The sequence below is a fragment of the Mesoplodon bidens genome (assembly GCF_964165515.1).
Source record: "Mesoplodon bidens genome assembly, chromosome: 9".
NCBI lineage: Eukaryota > Metazoa > Chordata > Mammalia > Artiodactyla > Ziphiidae > Mesoplodon > Mesoplodon bidens.
In genome coordinates this window covers 69,781,297-69,803,300 of record NC_138166.1, presented here as the reverse complement: position 1 = coordinate 69,803,300, position 22,004 = coordinate 69,781,297, and the positions used below count along the sequence as shown (strand labels likewise).

General features: G+C 38.6%; 1 protein-coding gene across 4 annotated transcripts in view; it reads right to left on the bottom strand.

The window, feature by feature from the left end:
* Nucleotides 1-22,004, bottom strand: part of ZNF277 (zinc finger protein 277) — a 118,915-nt gene that overhangs the window by 23,498 nt on the left and 73,413 nt on the right. For all 4 annotated transcript variants that reach the window (XM_081244672.1, XM_081244673.1, XM_081244674.1 and 1 more), the window contains 2 exons: nucleotides 5,190-5,281; nucleotides 366-476 (listed from right to left, as the gene is read on the bottom strand). In XM_081244672.1, the coding sequence (XP_081100798.1) occupies nucleotides 366-476; nucleotides 5,190-5,281 (203 nt within the window). The remainder of the gene's footprint in view (nucleotides 1-365; nucleotides 477-5,189; nucleotides 5,282-22,004) is intronic.

The following is a 22,004-nucleotide window of genomic DNA, read 5'->3' as shown; positions in this document are numbered from 1 at the left end:
TGAAGAATAGTGGTTTCTGGGGGAGATACTAATGAGGAAGGGCACACAGGGAGATTCAAAGGAAATAATGACATTCTCTTTCTTAGGCTGGTTAAGTATATTTTTCATACCCTATATAATAACATACCTTATAATGGCATATACATTGTTTGGTATATATGACATTTATATTTTAAAACTACTAAAAGGCAATATGATCTACAAAAAATAAGGATTGTCATACAAAATGTGAACTCCTCCAACACGAGAAATGAGAAAATTCCATTTCTTGAGTTACTTCTGACTATTAAATTAATTTTTAAAAATTCACAACAGAATCCAAGATTGAGACAGCTTCAGGTCATGTTTCATAAAAAAGTACTTACTTGTCAAGCTTTTTCTGTAATGTACACAGAAATTCATTGCAGTTTACAATGTTGTCTGGCAACCCAATGTTGAAAGTGTGTTCTCTGGCCATGTGGTTCAAAAGAACAGATCTAGGAAGAAATTTGAGCAGTGTGCATTATTTATAACTTATCTAGGAACAAATCAGGTCATGAGTAGTGTTTGTATAATGATAACAACACTAATTAGAAGTACAAGCAAAGGTTAAACACTGAAACACACATTTGGGCTATGAAAAAGTGACATGTTATAAAGTATGCATATAAATACTATCATATGAAAAGAAAGTCAACAGAGACTGTTGCTGAGGAAGCCCAAATGTTGGACTTGTCAGACAAAGACTTTAAATCAGACAATAAGAATATGTGTAAAGAATTAAGGAAAACCATGTCTAAAGAATCAAAAAAAAGGTATGAGAATAATATCTTATAAAAAAGAGGATACTAATAAAAAGACAGAAATTAAAAAAAACATACAAATCTGGAGATGAAATGTACAGTAACTGAAATGAAAAATTCACTTGAAGGTCTCAAAAGAAAAACTGAACTGGCAGAACAAAGAATCAATGAACTTGAAGATCAATTTAGATTTTCTAGTCTGTGGAATAGAAGAAAAAAGAATGAAGAAAAATAAACTGAGCCTCAGACACCATCCCATCTACCAACATCTGTATAATAGGATTCCCAAAAGGCAAAGAAAGATAGGGGAAGAAAGAATATTTAAAGAAATAATGGCCCAAAACTTCCCAAATTTGATGGAAAGCATTAATCCAAACAGAAGAAGCCCAATAAACTTCAAGTATAATAAATCAGAGAGACCCATACCAAGAAAAAGTATGAAGATGAAATCAAGACAGGTCCCAGATAATAAAACCTGAGAAAATTCACTGCTAACAGATCTGCCCAACAAGAAACTAAAAGAAGTCCTTTGGGCTAAAATGAAAGGATGCTAGATAGTAACTCAAATATACATAAAGAAGTAAAAAGCTCCAGTAAAATTACAGTCAAATATAAAAGGCAATATTAAATGAATTATTGTTTACAAATCTTTTCTTCCCATATCTGATGTAAAAATAACTGCATGAAGTAACGATTTTAAAGACATGTTAATGAGCTTATAATGTATAAAGATGTAGTTTGTATGACAACAATAGCACAAAGGAGTGGGGAAGGAGCTAGCTATGTTGGAGCAAAGTTTTTGTATACTGTTGAAATTACGTTGGTATTAATCTGAACTCAATTGTTTTACGTTAAAATGTTAGGGTCTTCCCTGGTGGCACAGTGGTTGGGAGTCCGCCTGCCAATGCAGGGGACATGGGTTTGGGCCCTGGTCTGGGAGAATCCCACATGCCGTGGAGCAGCTAGGCCCATGCGCCACAACTGCTGAGCTTGCGCTCTAGAGCTTGCGAGCCACAACTACTGAGCCCTTGTGCCACAGCTACTGAGGCTGCATGCCTAGAGCCTGTGCTCCGCAACCAGAGAGGCCACTGCAATAAGAGGACTGCGCACCACAATGTAGACTAGCCCCCGCTCGCTGCAACTAGAGAAAGCCCATGCACAGCAACGAAGGCCCAGTGCAGCCAAAAATAAATAAATTTATAAAAAAATAAAAAATAAATAAAATGTTAATTGTAATCTCTAGTGAATTGTAGTGGATAGTGAATGGGCCACTAAGAAAATAACTCAAAAAATATAGTAAAAGAAACACGGGAATAAAAATGGTACACTAGAAAATACCTATTTAACAAAAAAGAAGGCAGTAATGGAGGGGAGAAATAAAAAAAAAAACTTAAAAACATAAAACAAACAGCAAAATAGTCTAAGTAAATCCCATCTCATCAGTAATTACATTAAACATAAATTAGACACTCCAACCAAAAAGCAGAAATTAGCAGAATGGATTAAAAAACATGATCCAACTATATGCTGTTTACAGGAGACACATTTTATTTTTATTTATTTATTTATTTATTTATTTATTTATTTTTGCGGTACGCGGGCCTCTCACTGTTGTGGCCTCTCCCGCTGCGGAGCACAGGCTCCGGACGCACAGGCTCAGCGGCCATGGCTCACGGGCCCAGCCGCTTCGCGGCATGTGGGATCTTCCCAGACGAGGGCACGAACCCACGTCCCCTGCATCGGCAGGCGGACTCTCAACCACTGCGCCACCAGGGAGGCCCCAGGAGACACATTTTAGATTAAGGCTGAAAGAAATAGCTTCATACATTCCAGAGTCAAAAGTGTATAGGAGGGGGGAAATAGATGTAGGATAGCAAGAAAGTACTTATTCTTCTATCCTTATCATTAACCCATGTCCTTTGTCTTTCTATTCTTTTTTTTTTTTTTGCGGTACGCGGGCCTCTCACTGCTGTGGCCTCTCCCGTTGCGGAGCACAGGCTCCGGATGCGCAGGCTCAGCGGCCATGGCTCACGGGCCCAGGCGCTCCACGGCATGTGGGATCTTCCCGGACCGGGGCACAAACCCGTGTCCCCTGCATCGGCAGGCGGACCCTCAACCACTGCGCCACCAGGGAAGCCCCTGTCTTTCTATTCTTTTTATGTCCCTAGGCTGGGAGGACACAAATATAACCCCAAAATATTGCTAATAAAGTACATAGCTGGAATCAGGTTATATCTTTAATCTTTTATTATAAACTGACCTTTTCATAAACAAGAACTGCAGAAGGGGACATTTTATAAAAATGAGATGCTGCTTATCTTTGGCATTGGTTAATTTCTTAAAAATTTAATTTATTAGAGAACAATGACATAGTCAATCAAAACTACTGAGGAGTTCACTTAATTCCCATGTCACCCCAGTCAACAGAGAATAGAGATACAGGTAGTAAAGAACAGGAGGATTATATTAGGAATTACAGGAGCACCAATATTCAGTAAATTGAAATACCAATATTATCAGAATTTCATATCATATGGACAAATACTTCAAATCACATCAGTCCCTACATTTATCATAAAAACTTAAGCTTTATATAAATATAAAATATTTTTATAAAATAAACTTTACGTAAATATAAAAATATTTATAGCTTTTTAATACTAGAGATTCCTAATAATAATCACACGTCTCCTCACTAGGTTAATAATAGTTTTAACATAAAATCAGAAATAACATGCTAAAAAGAAGCAGCAATGCTTGGTAAACTTTTTGATAGTGAGGTGGTCCTCACTGCCATCCCCATAAAGCCCTTTGAAACTGACAGGGTTAGAAGCATAATTAGTGACCTTGGCACAGATTTTTCTCTATGCTAACTGATCTAGATGAGAATCAAATCTTCATCACTGGTGTTTTCAACATTGATGCTTCATCCAAACCGTTTTCTAAATTCAAACAAATAGCTATCCTCTCCTCTTCAATGTTTTTTCAGACAACGATGTCAGTTTGTGCTAGGCTTTTCTTTTTTTTTTAGAAACTAAAGACTGCTTTCTTTCAAGTGGGTAGAAGAATGATATTTTTCTGATTGTCCATTGTATGCTGTCACTGAAACCATTCCCATTTCCTAGAGGATGTACATTTGTAAATATTACTGTTGCATAAAAAGAAATTTGTCTGGTCTTTGTCCCTGGTTCCAGGCACTGAGCTTCAAAAATCCTTGGAATTTCTCTATGATAAGATTACCTTTCCTAATAAAGTGACTTGTGGTAGGCCTCTAGAAAGCTTCAGGATGGGGACTGGTTACCAGAAAGACTAACAATGTGATCAAAGGGTTGGGACTTAGAGCCACCCTGAACTCCAGAAAGGAGAGAGGGGCCAGAGATTAAGTTCAATAATTAAATCAATCATGCTTACATAATGAAGCATGTAAAAATTCTGGATACCAAAACTCAGTGAAGATTCTTGGTTGGTAAACACACTGATGTGCCAGGAGGATGATATATCCTGATTCTTTGAGGAGAAGGCATAGAAGCTCTGTGTTCAAGACCCATCCAGACCCTGCTCTATGTGTCTCTTCATTTAACTGTTCCTCATCTGTATCCTTTATAATAAACACTTTCCTGAGTTTTGTGAGCCATTCTAGTGAATTAATGAACCTATGCAAATTATTGGTGGGAAACCATGAATTTGTAGCCAGTTGGTCAAAAGTGCAGGTGTCCTGGGGAACCACTAAACTTGTGGCTGGTGTCTAAAGTGTGGGCAGGCTTGTTGGGGATGATGCCTTTAAACCTGTAGAGTCTGATGCTAACTCTGGGTGGTTAGCATTAGAACTGAATTACAGCACACCAGTTGGTTTTGGGCCAGTTGGGGTTGGTGACAGAATTACCAATTCCCCATTTTTTCCCCCTTAGATCTTTATCATTTTTAATGTTCAAAAGTGAAACACCAAAAACTGCTAAAGGATTTTTTCTTTTGTCCACTTGGCTCACCATTTGGGATCTTAGATTCCCAGCCAGGGATCAAACCTGTGGCCCCTGCAGTAGAAGCACAGAGCCTTAACCACTGAACTGCCAGGGAAGTCCCAGCCAAAGATTTAGAGTTAACAGGTTAATACAGAAGGGCACGTCTGTTGTAGTTTGCTGCATGTGGTCTTGACTGTTGGACAATTTAAAAAGCCCTACAACATTAAACACAATTCTATTTCTGGCATTTAAAAACTTTATCCCCCTACTCTGCTTAGAGCAACTACATTCCATCTTTGATGTCTGGTGAATTAAAAAAAAAATTCCTGTGGATATATGAAAGGGTTCTGAGCCAATCCATAGAACCTAGTCTATATTGTCATTGTGGATGTTTTGTTAAGTCTTCAGATGAAAAACAGTAAAATTTAAAGACATACATAATTGCTACCTGTTTCCGAGGAATGCCTCATTGCAAAACATACAACTGCCTTGAAAATTGTTATCATTTCGTTCTTGTTGCTGTTGTTCCAGAATTTCTTTCTGTAAAGTAGAAACACAGATATATGATATTATCTTTAATAAATCCATAGTTAGCTAATGAAAAATGTCATAGTCTGGATGGGAGGAAATTGGGGTAGAAGCATAAAGGAAGTGTGTGAACACTGATGATATTTTGAATTTCTCCATTCCTGTCCTTGTACCTAAACTCCAAGTCTATACTGTTAAATGCCAGACAACATACCATTAGGATAGCTATGTAGGAAACTTGAAGTCAATAGGGTCTCACCATCCTTCACTACTCTGTCCTTCCTCCTGTCTTTATTAATCATCTCCCAACCTCACTCTCTTCCAAAAGCAAAAATGTGCTCCGTTCTGTAATTCTCAGTTTAGTTTGTAATCAAGTTCTGATCAATTTTTCACTTGGACTGTCTTTCATATTACTTCTCTCCACCATTCCCAATGCCATCACCCTGAATCCAGTCTTTAATCAGTCATTATGAGATTACTATCAGTAAGTCTCTTAGAGGGTCTGCCTTATTTCAATCCTTTTTTTCTATCATATCCATCCTCTCTTTTGTTGCTAGAAAAACTTCTTAAAATTATTTTCATGTACAATTATCCTGTTACTCTCCAACTCAAATAATTTAAAATATACACTGGTAACACCCTATTCTAATCAGGGTGGTTCTTCTACACATTGTTTTTCCATGAGGTGATTTTATTTCTCTTTGCTTTTTCACTCTTACAAACATTAACTGTTCTTTAAGGTCCAACTTGATTCCCATTTCTGCCATGTAGTCATTTCTGGACTACAATACAATAGTTAAGAGCTCAGACTCTGAAACATAAAACAGAACTAGATTTGAATCTGGCTCTCACCTGTACTCAATATTTTATTTAATGTCTTTAATACTCAGTTTTCTCAATTTTAAGATGAAAATGAAAATATTACCTCATAGCATTGTTTATAGGGTTAGATCAGAAATTTATGTAAAGAATTCAAATTGTGCATGTGTATGGTCAGGCCACTCAAGATGGCTGTTCTCTTGCTCCCTGTACATCCCCCGCCCAACCAGTGCCTGCTTCACCTATACCCTACGCACATGACTGACCTTCCTGTGTACTTGCCCCAGGCCCCAGCTAGTGATTGTTCTCATCAAAGGGGCGCTGAGGGGTGTGCCCCTCTACTGGTTTCCCTGGTAACTAATAAGCTCACCTGATGTCAATTCCCCAATAACTGGTAACTTGCTTTACCATCATCTCTTTTGCTTGCTTTTATCTTCTGAACGGATATGAAAACTCTTTGAAATTAAAAGAAAGTCTTTATGCTGTTCTTATTTTACAGTTGCATACGACTCTCCAGCTACTCTTATAACACGAAACTCAAAATACGAACTTCATAAAGTTTATTGCTGATTCTGTAAATATTTGTAGGACAGCATAAAAAATGAGCTTGTATCTAGAAGCTTAATAAATTCCATGTGGCATTTCTGGAAATGTATCACCAAACATTTATAAATATTAATCCACTGAAGAAACAAATTAAGAAGCTGCCAGGATAAAAATCAATTCAATCAACTTCTGGTTTCAGCCATGATGAAATAATGGATATAACACTTCTCCTCCCCTTGTAAACTACTGTAAAACAAATTGCTTCATATATCTTATCTTTTTTCAGAAAATGTATAATAGGGACTTCGCTGGTGGCTCAGTGGTTAAGAATCCGCCTGTCAGTGCAGGGGACAAAGGTTCGAGCCCTGGTCCAGGAAGATCCCACGTGCCGCGGAGCAGCTAAGCCTGTGCGTCACAACTACTGAGCCTGCACTCTAGAGCCTGCGAGTGACAACTACTGAGCCTACGTGCCACAACTACTGAAGCCTGTGTGCCTAGAGTCTGTGCTCCGCAACAAGAGAAGCCACCACAGTGAGAAGCCCGCACACCACAACGAAGAGTAGACCCCGCTCACCGCAACTAGAGAAAGCCCACGTGTAGCAATGGAGACCCAACACAGCCCCCCCACCACAAAAAAAAAGAAAATGGATAATAGCACATGGCTGTGATCGATGAGCAAAAAAAATAATACATTGCCAGTTTTCTGTTGGGTAGTGTTTTCCAAATTGCAACATAGGGAAGTTAAACCCAAATGAAGGTTATATATCTATCTACCTCACTTGGTGGAGAAGAAACAAAAGACTGGCATTCAGGATACAAAAGCAAGAGGAATTTGTGGGACGAGGTACTAGAAAGAAGAGAGCTGCAGAAGAGGAGCTCAAGAAACCTGGACTGGGATTCTTTTTACCTTGGTCCAAATACTGAGCTGTACATGTATAGGGCAGGACTCTGTGAGACTTTACAGAGGAGTTTACAGGGGCTGTGAAGCTTAATGGGGATTCTGGAAATTACAGCACTCAATATGTTGGAGCTCTGACATACAGAATGCAGAGACCTTGCTCAACACTTCAGGCACACAGCAAATATAAAAGAACACTGTTTACTTCATGAAGTTTAGGGCTTTATGCTGGCAGCAAGTGGATAGATAAAAGCAAAAAAAATAAAGGGAGTAAGGTTGATGTATCAGACAATTTTAATTATTGCTTTTTAAGTGAATTTTACATAAAAACTGAAAGTGACAGTAAAAGTCAAATTAAAGGAAAACCGAACTTTTACAAACATGTATAGTTTGACTATAAAAGGGAAAACACATTTCAGAGCCCTATATCTACAACTTTGGTAGCCGCAAAACCAAAAACCCAATAGATAAAGCTCTTGATAAAGATCACTATAAACATCCCACAGTAAGGCTGAGCAATACTTTCTCTGCCTGCTCCCGTTTTCAGCCTACAAGACCTGTTAATGCTTATTAAAAATCATCATCTCATATTTCTCAGGCTGGTGATGATATAACCCAAAGTTGGCTAAAGAAAAATCTTATTCAACTTAATATTTCCTTGGTTTTGACTCAGCACAAATATAACAGATTTGTGAGTCTAAACCAGAGTGATACTAAGCCATCTACAGTTTTCTTTGGCCAAATTTAAGTTTTATCAGTTGACCCTGAATTGCACAACCTGAGTGTAGACACCTGAAGTTGTGTATAAATTGATTCTTCTTAGGAGAGCCTAATTTACATTTTGGTGAATTAGAAGGAGCATAGAGTAGACAGGGCACTAAAGCAAGAAGCCACTTTTTTAAAAAAATTAATTAATTTATTTTTGGCTGCGTGCGGGCTTTCTCTAGTTGCAGCGAGTGGGGGGCTACTCTTCGTTGTGGTGCATGGGCTCCTCACTGCAGTGGCTTCTCTTGTTACGGAGCATGGGCTCTAGGTGTGAAGGCTTCAGTAGTTGTGGCACGTGGGCTTATAGAGCGCAGGTTCAGTAGTTGTGGCTCATGGGCTTAGTTGCTCCGTGGCATGTGGGATCTTCCCGGACCAGGGCTCGAACCTGTGCAGGCGGATTTCTAAGCACTGCGCCACCAGGGAAGTCCCCAAGAAGCCACTTTTTAATGGCAAGCAACTAAAACCACACTGTTCTTTTGTTCACATTCTGGAGCTTGTCTCACATGGTGATGAGGTAGCACTGTGAATTCTCTGCTAGTTTATCTGCACTACCTACAACCACAGTAAGAGAGACAAGGGCTCTAGAGTACCTGTGTCGTCCCTAATCTGGCAGGTTCCATACAACTCCTTTCATTTTTATCTAAGTTCATTCTTTCAAGATCTGCCTTTTGTTCACTGCACAAACTCTTTTTTTTTTTTTTTTTTAGTGGTACGTGGGCCTCTCACTGTTGTGGCCTCTCCTGTTGCAGAGCACAGGCTCCGGACACGCAGGCTCAGCAGCCATGGCTCACGGGCCCAGCTGCTCCACGGCATGTGGGATCTTCCCGGACCAGGGCACGAACCCGTGTCCCCTGCATCAGCAGGCGGACTCTCAACCACTGCGCCACCAGGGAAGCCCCACAAACTCTTTTTAAACTCTTTCCCAGACCTTCCACCAAGGGGAGCTACTTAAACCATTTGTTGTTTCATCTCTGCTTTCTGTTTATTTCATTTGCATAAGACTTTTCTCATTTTAATAACATCAATGTAAGAAAGAATTCTATAATTGGGAAAAATGGACATGGCCACCAGGTAGTTCAGCTTTGGTTGGATTCTCTGCTGCAACTGTTCAGCTCCAACTTGTATTCTTGCCATATTTGACTCTTGTGGTTGCAATAACATGAATACACTACCTATTCCTTCTTGGCTATTTTCCTGTCTCCCCATTAACATTCTATTTCTACTAACCACATCTAACCTCTCCAGTAAGATTTCCTTCTGACCAATGCTGCTCAGTACTGGCATTTTAGAATTTGAGAACTGAAAGGGACCTCATGAAACTATGGACTAACTGCCTATAAAGAGATATTAGGGTGACCTGTTTAAAGCTACAAAGCTACTTGGTGCCATGTCTGGATAGCACATTTGCTTTTTTTTTTCTCAGAACGTACCCACTGTAGCATATCTAGACACATAGCATATAACAATAACCTTTCTATTTAGTGAACAAACAAGTTCAGAATCCAGGGGATAGGTATCTGGAAAGGTAGGGCAACATAAAAATCTTTCTTACAAAATATCCACACAAAAACTTCATTTAGATCAGTCTTAGATGGATTACTTCTCAGCATTTGAGGCTTTAGAACACGGTAAAATAACAGGAGAGATAATATATACAAATGTGATCATGCCTTATTTCTGACAATTATAAAAAGAGGTATACTGGCTAAGTAGATTTTCTTGATCGTAGAAATTTCAATTTGGTATTTAAAGGGTTAATAGTTTTACACAAAATGGTTTCCAAGACACCTCTCATGTTTTCCCTACTTTCAAAACTTGAGATATGATTTAACCTTTTTTGTATGATGTAGGGTCCTTGCTATGAACAATTACTACTATATTGTACTGTAACGTATCAATTTACTTTCAGGATCTCTTTGTCCCTACAAATGACTCTAAACTGTTGTGCTCTTCTGGTTGTCCTTCCTTCTCACTCTTTTATGGTCATCACTGTCAGTGAGTCTACTTCTGTATCCACCAATTGGCTCTGCCATCTACACCTCCTTTTCATTTGCTATCCTCTGCATAGACCTCCTGTTTTTCTCCTTAAGCTAGAACAAGATTATAGGAATTCCTAAAATCCAGCTAAAGAAAAATAGATAATCAAATTCTATGGATAAAATTAAGTCAAATTTGTTTGGTATCTGAGAAAGAGTAGCTCCCAGTATTTGGATGAGCTTTGTGGAAGTTATTTTTACCTCATAGGGATGCTTTTTCTCTGATTTCTGTCTTCTGTGCTACTTGGATCTACTGAGGTTACCAGATACCAGATGGATAGATTTATAGGAAAGACTTTCCCTGTACACACACATTTAAAAAGTAAGTTTATCCGAAGCATGTCCAGAGAGATGGAAGTCAAAATCTGATTGTAAATGGACCTTAAAAAAAAAAACCTAGTATATAAATATGTAATGACTATATCTGAAAATGAAACAATTAGAACTGGTACTTAAAGTAACATGAAATAGCTCCCTGTTTTCTACTGAATAAAATCCACAATCTTTAGAATGGCATTCACATTGCTTTGTACCTGATTCTACTCTAGGTTTTTAAAAGACTTCTCTTGCATTGCTTCCCATATAAACTCTATTACAGGGAAAAACAAGAACATCTGCTATAATCTGTGTATTACTCTTCTCAATAGCAGTTCTCAATTACTTATTGTGATTCCTCAGGCCACTCAATGGCCTGGAGTAACTGTTCTCTCTTTTTTTCATCCATCTTTGCCAACTGGAGTTCTCTTCCCTAATCCTTCAGAGATCAGTTCAAACACTACATCTCTGTGGTGAGTGGGAACAACAACTGATGGGGACTCAGGAGATGTGTATTCTTGTCCTGGTTTTGTGACTAACTAGCTCTAAATGTGGCCTTGAGCATGCCACTTCTCTAGGACTTAGGTTCTGGTGATTTCTAAATTGCTTCTGAAACACTCTACAAATCATAAAGTGGACTGACCCTGACCACTTCTGTGCTACAAGTATCTTCTTTTGCCACCACAGTATGTAGTGTTCCATAGACATCTATATTGCTTGGTCTTCAAAGAAAACTATGTCCCAACCATCTCTTCTAAGAGAACATGAGCTTCTTTATGTCACATGTATACAATTTATTACTGTAGAGTCTTAATAATACATGATAACTAAATTTACACCCCCAGTGCAACAACAAACACACTACAAATCTGAATGCTCTCCTGAAAATCAAAATGAAATTCTCAAAGGAGAGGAGTTTATAAAAAAATTGATTATCTCTTATTCATATAGGACTGGCACTTCATATAGACTATAAAATGGAGAGGTTTCTACAGCAATAGTAAGTTGATATTTACTTAAACAAAGATAATAGCCTACTGTATATGTAAACTACCCTAAAAAATGGAATTTATTATTGGTTATTAATTTAAAAGTTCTAAAGTAGCTGTTTTTTTTAAAAACTCACAACTGATAATTTTTAGACATATAAAGAGTTACATAGAGAATTTTATATTGCTATGGGATAGGAATTTGGAGAACAAGTTTTTACTTTTTTTTCACTTAATCGCTTTCATTTTAATACAGTATATATACTTTTAATAAGTATATATCTTAAAAGCATAACTATCAATTCATGTTTCTCACTAAAATGACTTTTTGAGAGAAACAGGAGATGCAAGTCAAGATAAGAAAATGAACTAGAATGATAATTATTAAATCCAACAATTAAGGAAACTAAGTATATTGAAGTAGAACATTGTTTTTGTTTTATTCTTTAAACATATTAAGAAATAAAATAATGGCAACATACTCTCCCTCTTATCTAATAAAGCCTACTCTATGAAATGTCTGTCTGTACATTATAAAACAAATAGGAAATTATTCTTATTTCTTAATATAGGAACATAAAATATATAGATACACTTTTAATCAAATTTTACTTATACATAAAATAAATCATGTGAAGATGAAAAAGAAATTATTTTAATTCTGCAACTATTATATCCTATAATAGCTTTCATCATCCTGTTGTAATCAATTCAGTAAATTAAGAAGATAGTTCTCATTTATTTGTTGAAATTGGCTGTGCTGACAGTTATGTCATGATATGCCAAATGAGTTAGTAAACCTGGAAGCTATTCAAGTCATGTAACCCTGTCAGTGTCTCTTATTTTCTTACCATTTTTTATTATGAAAAATTTCACAAACAGGAAAGTTGAAAGACTAGTACAATGAACATTCCTATACTCAATATATATATTCAATAATTGTTCACATTTCACCGCTTCCCTCTCTCTTCACACAAACACAGACACAAACACACACACACACAACTATACACACATATATTTAGCACTAAACATCTTTTGTTTTGCTGAATCATTTGAAAGTAAGAAAGTGAGCTGCAGACCTCATGACACTTCACTCAAATACTTCAGCATCCCTCTTCTAATAAGGACTTTCTCCTATACACAACCACGGTGCCACTATCATTATACATAAGAAAATCAATAATAATTCCAAAATAGTATGTAACATCCAGGCAATATTTAAATTTCTTCAACTGTCCCAATAATGTCTTTTAATGTTCTTCTCTTCCCCAACTCCCACCAAGACCATCCTCGGTTCACACATTTCATTTGGTTGTTGGGTGCCCTGCTGCCAAATCTTTGTCCCCCTCCCCTTCCTCTTAAAAAAATTATTTTTTCATCCATCCGATTCCCCCACTCTCTAAATCATAAACCACAAAATAACTAACCAGCCTGGGACTTAGGCTCTGAAGTCTGGTAAAGGGAAACTTTTCCCAACTCAGTAATGGTCTTCTAAAGTATATGGATGACTGCTAGGAAAACCTTGTTAATTTTACTACTTTTATGTAATGTACCCCACCAGATAAAAAGCTTGCTAAGGGGCAGAACTGCTTGGTTCATCTTTGTAGTCCCTACCGTGCCTCATCGACAGGAGTAAGCAATAACTGTTGAATGGAGGTGATCTGTTTCCTATGGTCTCTACTTCCTCAGACTCCTTGAACAGTCAGGAGGAATCTAGGTAAAAGAGAGCCACATCACCACCATGTCCCTCCACCCTTATTCCCACTGCTGCTAACTTGGTATGATGTGACAAAACAACACGCAGCTTTAATGATTCTGTATTTCCTTCTTCTGTAGCACACATGTTGATTGCTGCTGATCAAGCGTTAGTGAGGAAGAAACTGGGTGGAAGACACTTGGGCAATCAAAAACAAAGTTTCTTTTCTTTCCTCCTGCCCTTCCTTCCTTTCTTCCTTTGTTAAGCTTGGTATCTGATAGGATTAATCATAGCATATGTTTGAAGTCACTTATGAACAGAAAAATATAATATTAGGAGACAATCCATAGAAAGCATCACAAAGATGTGCAAATCCAAGCCACCATTGTGGTGCTTTTATTTTTCTAAAAAATCCCATGCTGGGTAGATATACTAGATTTTATTCATGGATTTATAGAATAGAGGGATGAAAAGAACGTCACACATGTTATACGTTGTAACTTCTGAAAGCAGCTGATGAAATCAGATAAAATTTTCATTACAAAATAGGCTTGGATAAAAACCATAGCTGTGGGCTTCCCTGGTGGCGCAGTGGTTGAGAGTCCACCTGCCGATGCAGGGGACACGGGTTCGTGCCCCGGTCGGGAAGATCCCACATGCCGCAGAACGGCTGGGCCCATGAGCCATGGCCGCTGGGCCTGTGCGTCCGGAGCCTGTGCTCTGCAACGGGAGAGGCCACAACAGTGAGAGGCCTGCGTACTGCAAAAAAACCCCACAAAAACCAAAAAATCATAGCTGTAAGAATACAGCTGATGTATTAGGCAAAGAGTCATAATAACAAGCTGTACGTTTATGTAATTGGTTTAAAATGTCAAGAATGGTAGTAAAGGGGTCAGTGCCTAGTCTTTTATCTTTATTCATAAGCCAAAGCAGAGGAAACATTAATGAAACAGTAGACATAGCAGATGGCATGCAACATAGTCACAGGGGACTGACATATAGGTAGAAAATGAAATTTGTGAGTTAGGTTGGAAATTATAAAAATCATCCAATTTGGGAAAGAGCAATTTAGAAAATGTCAATTTAGGTAAGTATTTGTACACAGGAAAGAAAAAACTGATGCTTAAATGACAAATCCAATGGAAACTGCTTGCATTAACATAAGGAAGTAAAACTAAGGCTGATGTTATTAATTACAGATATCAAAAACATTTTATTGATACTGACATATTAGATTCACAATAGTTTCCTGGCTAAATGGCTGTATGAGTGACTATGAGAGAAAATCACACACTCCGAAGGTTCCCTCCCAACCTAGCTCAAAGGCAGCAGCATGGCAGAACCTGCCAGGAATTCTCAGTCCAGGAGCCCAGTTGCCTTCCTCCAATAAAGAACACAACAAATCTCCCTAATAAAGGTAGAGCAGTGGACCAAAGGCTCCACAGAAGGGCAGGAGAACTCCTTATTCCTCCTGCTTTCTATTTCTAGAATATTTATCTCTGAGGTATTTGGAATGATTTCACTTAAGTATTTCAGGTGATTACAAAACAATATAGCATAAAAATGAGTAAAGGAAGAAAGAAAAATTTGTGTGGGATGGGCACATAAATTGAAGATAAAAAATAAAAAGAAGAAATATACACGTACACATATATACACACCCAAACCCACACATTCACACTTATAGGTGGGCCTCAAATTTGGCTATCAGCTTTCTTAGATGAGGGAAACAGATGGACAGGAGTTTGTGTAACAAAGAATTTGGCTGGCTTTGTCCCCTGTTCCTAGGAGATAACCTCTAAAGCCTTGGAATTTCTTTTTTTTTTTTTTTTAATTTTTTTTTTTATTTTAGATGTTGGGGGTAGGAGTTTATTAATTAATTTGTTTATTTTTGGCTGTGTTGGGTCTTCGTTTCTGTGTGAGGGTTTTCTCTAGTTGTGGCAAGCGGGGGCCACTCTTCATCGCGGTGCGTGGGCCTCTCACTGTCGTGGCCTCTCCTGTTGCGGAGCACAGGCTCCAGACGCGCAGGCTCAGTAGTTGTGGCTCACGGGCCCAGTTGCTCCGCGGCATGTGGGATCCTCCCAGACCAGGGCTCGAACCCGTGTCCCCTGCATTAGCAGGCAGACTCTCAACCACTGCGCCACCAGGGAAGCCCAAGCCTTGGAATTTCTTGAGTGGCTGGAGTGTCTCTGTTATTCCTGGTAGGCCCTTTGACTCCACCTGATAGTTTATGCCAATGAGATAACTCAGAATGGGGACTGCCATGCCACAAAGACCAACCATATGATTAGTGGGTTAGGGCTTTGAGCCACAGGATATCAGTCTGACTTCAGGAAGGGGAGGGGAACTTGAGTTTGAGTTTAACCATGTGGTCAATTAGTCAATCAATCAAGCTTAATGAAGTTTCATTAAAAACTCTGGACACCAAAGCTCAGGTAAGCTTTCCTGGTTGCCAATACTGTGTGTATGACACACACGGATGTGCCAGAAGGGCAATACATCCCTGGGGACAATGGAAGCTTTGTGTTTGGGGCTCTCCCAAACCTTACCCTATGTATCTCTCTGGCTGGTTCTGATTTGGACCTATTTCTATAATAAAACTGTAATCATAAATGTAGTGCTTTCCTGAGTTTTGGGAGTCATTACTGCAAATTAAAAAACCTGAGGGGGTTAGTGGGAACCCCTTGAATTTGTAGCCAGCTGGTCAGAAGTGAAGGCGGCCTGGGGATCCCCCAACTTGTGGCTGATGTTTGAAGTGAGGATAGTCTTGTGAAGTCTGGCCTAACGCTGGGAAGCTAGAAGTCACTGAAAATAAGTATACTATGTGATATAATGGGCGACATACCAAGAATAAATAGACCAAACAAGATGGACTGTTTCTCATATTGATTCTCCAAAGCTGTCTCTCGTGTCAAAGCATATCCCAAAACTTAGTGAAAGCAACGCAGAGGGGTGGGATAAGAACTGTCATTATACAATACAGATACCTGCTTCCTCTTGATTGCAGGTTGAGAGTTTAAGATTTCCTAGAAAAATTATGAACTTCCTTAAACAATTTTCCCTGAACATCGTTTTTATAAATATCGGTTGATAATATTCTTGACTTTGTCCTTCCAGTCAAGTAGCTGGAATGTTACTTTTCTAAGCTCTCACTTGGATGCAGAGCCACTGGACTTAGAAGGTAACCAGAAGACATCTGAGTTGACACTCTCTTATAAAAACTGCATAGTCCTAAACGTGGACTGGAGTTGACATGGAAAGTCATTTAATTCTTTGTCAAAAATGACTCAAGGGGATAGCCAAACACTAGACAAAAGAGTCCCCTAGAAAAATCATTTTAAATCCCCACCTCACCCTCCCAACACCAACTACTAGCCTCCAAAGTTGTACTTCATTTATCATGGTCACAATTTTTAACATGGATTAAATTTTAAGGAAGGTGTCACCAGTTGCCTAGCTCTGACTGGGTGGGTGAGTGGGGTGTTGTCAGGAATGTACCCAAAGAACACCTGATAGCGAGTGACATAATTTGCTGGCATATACTCCATAGACAAACTTCTAGCAAAATGTATACCAAGGTAACTAAATGTAGTAATTTACTGATAGAATATTCACTGATACCTTGGTCAAAAGTCTAAGATTAGATACTAAACAATAACAGGTTTTGGAATTTATTTACGACAACTAGTTAGTAGAGCCAATTGTCTCTTTTAGTAGACAGATACATATATATGTATATGTCTTTCTGAATTGTATGAAAAGAGGAAAAGCATCTACTTTAACCAAAAGTGGCACTTAGTCACTAAGATATTAATTAAAATAAAGCAGAAGGAGGAAGAATTTCACTCTGCTTAGGATGAGGAAAGCCACAAGAGAATATCCTTACAATGAGAAAAAGGTGGATAATAAAAAACCCTAGAAAAATAAACAGAAAAACCCACACACAACTTTTTTTTTAATTTTTGGCTGCGTTGGGTCTTTGTTGCTGCATGCGGGCTTTCTCTAGTTGCGGCGAGCAGGGGTTACTGTCATTATACTCCATTATATGGATAAACTGTAACTTATTAAAGCACTGCCCTATTGTTGACCATTTGAGTTTCAGGCAACTTTTGATTGTTGTAGCTATAAGCTAAGCTGGGATAAACACATTTGTGCCAATCATGTTTGTCTTTTTTTTTGCGGTATGTGGGCCTCTCATTGTTGTGGCCTCTCCCGTTGCGAAGCACAGGCTCCGGACACGCAGGCTCAGCAGCCATGGCTCACGGGCCCAGCCGCTCCACGGCATGTGGGATCTTCCCAGACCGGGGCACGAACCCGTGTCCCCTGCATCGGCAGGCGGACTCGCAACCACTGCGCCACCAGGGATGTTTGTCTTTTTAAAATAAATTTGTTTTATTTTTATTTTTGGCTGCGTTGGGTCTTCATTGCTGCGTGCGGGCTTTCTCTAGTTGTGGTGAGTGGGCACTACTCTTTGTTGTAGAATGCGGGCTTCTCATTGCGGTGGCTTCTCTTGTTGCAAAGCATGGGCTCAAGGCGTGTGGGCTTCAGTAGTTGTGGCTCATGGGCTCTAGAATGCAGGCTCAGCAGTTGTGGCGCATGGGCTTAGTTGCTCTGTGGCATGTCGGATCTTCCCGGACCAGGGCTTGAACCTATGTCCCCTGCACTGGCAGGCGGATTCTTAACCACTGTGCCACCAGGGAAGCCCCACACAACTTACTTTGACTCCAAAAAGCTGAACTCAAAATGTAACCGGACAAGGGACTTCCCTGGTGGTCCAGTGGGTAAGACTCTGTGCTCCCAATGCAGGGGGCCTGGGTTCGATCCCTGGTCAGGGAACTAGAGTCCTGCATGCATGCCACAACTAAAAGATCCTGCATGCTGCAAAGAAGATCCTGCGTGTCACAACTAAGACCTGGTGCAGCATGCATGCATAAATAAATAAATATCTTTAAAAAAAAAAGGCAAAAAGACAAATTGAATTCCAAAAGGTGACAAGCTCTCTGAAGAGAGGCAGGGACTCAAGAACTACTTCACCTTTGGCAGAGCATGAGACGAAAAGGGCAAGTAGGAAGAAAATAGCTGAAATTTTAAAGAAGTTTTAAAGGCTAAGTCCCTGGGAGCCTTGGACACAAAAGGATCCAGCTCTTTTCCACAGGTTTCCTCCAAGTTCTCGGAAGAAAGATTGGGAGTAGGGCAAAGAAACATGAGGATGAGCTGCATGTAGAGGCAGGAATAACTGGATTAAAACAAGGATTATCAATGACACAATACAGTTTCTTAAAATACAATAAAACCCAGTGTTCTCAGCATTTTGAGATGAGGGAAACTTAAGTTTATGGCAATATCAAGACATCTTAACTGAGTAAGAAAACGCATGTCAATGACTAAAGAAAAACAGTAAAACAAAAAAGCCAGAGAGAAATTTCTTAACTGGATGATGATATACTTCCCCCAAATCCATGAGATTTGATCTGACTAATATCTCACCTTTTTGAAAGATATCAGTACATCCTACCCTTTTTGAAACTGCAATGATAAAGGCAATAACCATCTGCTTGCTACATAGGATACACAGTCAGTATATTTCTCCTACTTTGAATCTCCGTGAGGTGGCTTTTGAAGAGTAAGCAAGAAACAGAATAGACAGAACATCTTTTTTTTTTTTTTTTTTGCGGTACGCGGGCCTCTCACTGTTGTGGCCTCTCCCGCTGCAGAGCACAGGCTCCGGACGCGCAGGCTCAGCGGCCATGGCTCACGGGCCCAGCCGCTCCGCAGCATGTGGGATCTTCCCAGACCGAGGCACGAACCCGTGTCCCCTGCATCAGCAGGCGGACTCTCAACCACTGCGCCACCAGGGAAGCCCCGACAGAACATCTTTAAAAAATTAACGAGTAGAGAAAAAAATTATACAGATTTATCATTTACACGGAATAGGTCATCACAATGAAAAAAAAGAAAAGTTGAAACACAGAACAAAAAAATGCAAGAGTTAAACACATGAGAGCTAGAAAAGCCCTACTTCTATTTGTATTAAAGATAAAAGGGAATCCAGCCTAGGCAAGAAGAGGAGGACTTTTAAAAATGGAAAGATGGCTATGGGAGACTGCAAAATAATTTACACTGAAGAAAAGAGAAGCTATCAGCATGGCATGGATCAGTATAGTATAATCTGTCTGAGGAAGTATTTTACTGGCTAAACTCAAGCTCAGGTATAGCCCTATGTTTCTCTAAAGATAGAGGCAACTCCAAAAACACACTATCTTCAAGTGTTAAAAGAAAATATAAGCCGCTTAGGCCCAAAGGAATAAGAAATTCCTATCTATGACTGACCTAATAAGAAAGTAGATGAAAAAAATTCTTAGCAATGGAAACAGAATACTATTATTTGTTTACATATGTATTTATGTCCTGTTCATCCATTTTTATTAATTCTAAAAATTGACTATTTTGAAAATGTCACATTTGCTTATAGAAGGAAGATCCAATTTGATAAAGAATCCTGATAGAGGATGGTGCTTAGAGTTGGAAAACAGGAGTTTGAGATCCTCCCTTCCTATTTAATACATTATATAACTGTGGCCTTCAGCATATCTCCTAATATCTTCAAACTTGTTTTTCCATCTAAACAGAGATAATGATATTGCCTTAGTGATCTCACAGAGCCAATGTATATAAAAACTGCCATGCAAAATTTAAGTTCTTGTTGAAGAAGTTCAAAGTGGCAAACTTTAGGATTCAGTTTAGTATTGTTTCAGACTGGGTTTACGTTTGTTTCCTAAATGAAAACATTAATTAATCTGAAGGTTAATATTACTCAGTGGTCACTCTAGCTAACTTGATCTTTGTTGCACTGTTAATAATAACGTTACATTCAATGGGAAACATCATCTTATATTTGGGAAAGTTACTGTAGGTGCAATTAGAAAATTTGTGCTACAAAGCTAGGAATTATGCAGGAAAGGTATAACATTATACTTTATAAGTCACTGATATAATTTGATCCTTTATTAAAAATCTCTGAAATCTATACAGAAAAGTGGCACAAGGGAGAATAATCTTCTTAGTGGGAGATATGTAATTTCATTTTGTTGTTTTACTGTCGGGGGAGGTGGGATATATGAAGTAGCATTAAAAAAAAAACAAACCAAAAAAACACTGTTTCTCTCCAGAGGATCAAATTGTTATATAGGTTAAAATTTTCATAAAATATTTATAGCTGTCAAGAATGACCTCTCAAGCTGACATTTATAATAGTGATTTAAAAAATCCACTTTGATGCAGCTAAATGGATGTTTCCCCTCGTCCCAGTTTAATTAAAAGTTATATCTTGCTCTGGGAGCTTATGACTGCCATTTATCTTCTACTGTAGGCAAATGTAAAAACTAGTATTTTTTTATGCTTAAGTGAAAAGTGTAACCTGTGATTAAAGATGTCTGCCTCGGTTATTTCACCTCTCTTCTTTAAATCAGGGAGATCTGACTATATGGCTGTATCGAAATGCCACACAAATACTTCAGGATCAAATTTAAGTTAATGCTTTATGAACAAGGCTCAGAGAAGATACAAAACTGAACATGACAGTCCCAACCGTTAAGAGGCATCTAATCCAGTAAGAAAGAAAGATTTTTAAACAACTAACTATAATTGAAAAGCCAAGTAAAATACTGTATTAACAGAGCTTAGAAGAGGTTACTAATTCTGATTGGTGGCATCAGGAAGCTTTTGTGGAAAGTACGGTATGTGAACAACGTCTTGAGGCCTATGTTATTTCCACAGGTGGGGCTGGCATTCCTGATTGATGAAGCAGATTCCTGAAACCACCTAACATATGAGTAACTGTGAGACAAGTAGTGTTTTCACTAGAGTGAAATCTCTAGATGGGCAGGGGCTGTGGCTTATTTCATCCACTGCTATATCAACAGAATTTAGAACAGTGTCTGGGACAAGATAAATATTTATTAAATAAATGAATAAACTGGACCCTGGGTAATTGAACGAAAAAATGGGGAAAGATACTGGAAATGTAGTTTGAGCCCAGAAAAGCTTAAGAATATGTAGATGAAAAAGACCACTGCAGGTTTTAGGGGAATAAAATGATCCGCTATGTATTTTAATATTAAAATTCTGGAGGCAATGCCAATTGATTAGAGAAGTGATTCCACATACAAGGTAAAAGGCACTAGGAGTGCAAAGAAAAGGATGTATATGGGACTCAAAGGTGGAACTGACAGGACTTGACAAATGACTTAGGTATGGGGATGAGTTAAAGATGATTCCAGAAATTTCCAAACTGAGTGACCAGGGGAATGGTGGTACTATTATATAAGAAAAGGGAAACAAGCAAACTACAAATTTTGGTAGAGAAAAAAATAAGTTCAGTTTTAGGCACCTTAAAATTAAGGTGTTCATTGATAATTTATATGGAAAAGTTCAACATAATGCAAGTTAGAACTGGAGTTTAGAGGTAAGCCAGGAAGAAAGCTGGAGATGAACCAATCAATGGATATTTACTCTGACTGCCTATTGTGTGCCAGGACCAAAATTTAAGCCATCAGCATAGCAGTGGTATGGATGAGAGTGCATCCCCTGGATGGGGAACCTTGGAAAACTTACCCATTTAAAAGAAAAGAGGGAAAAGAACCACTGGAGGAGATTAAGGTAGAATGAT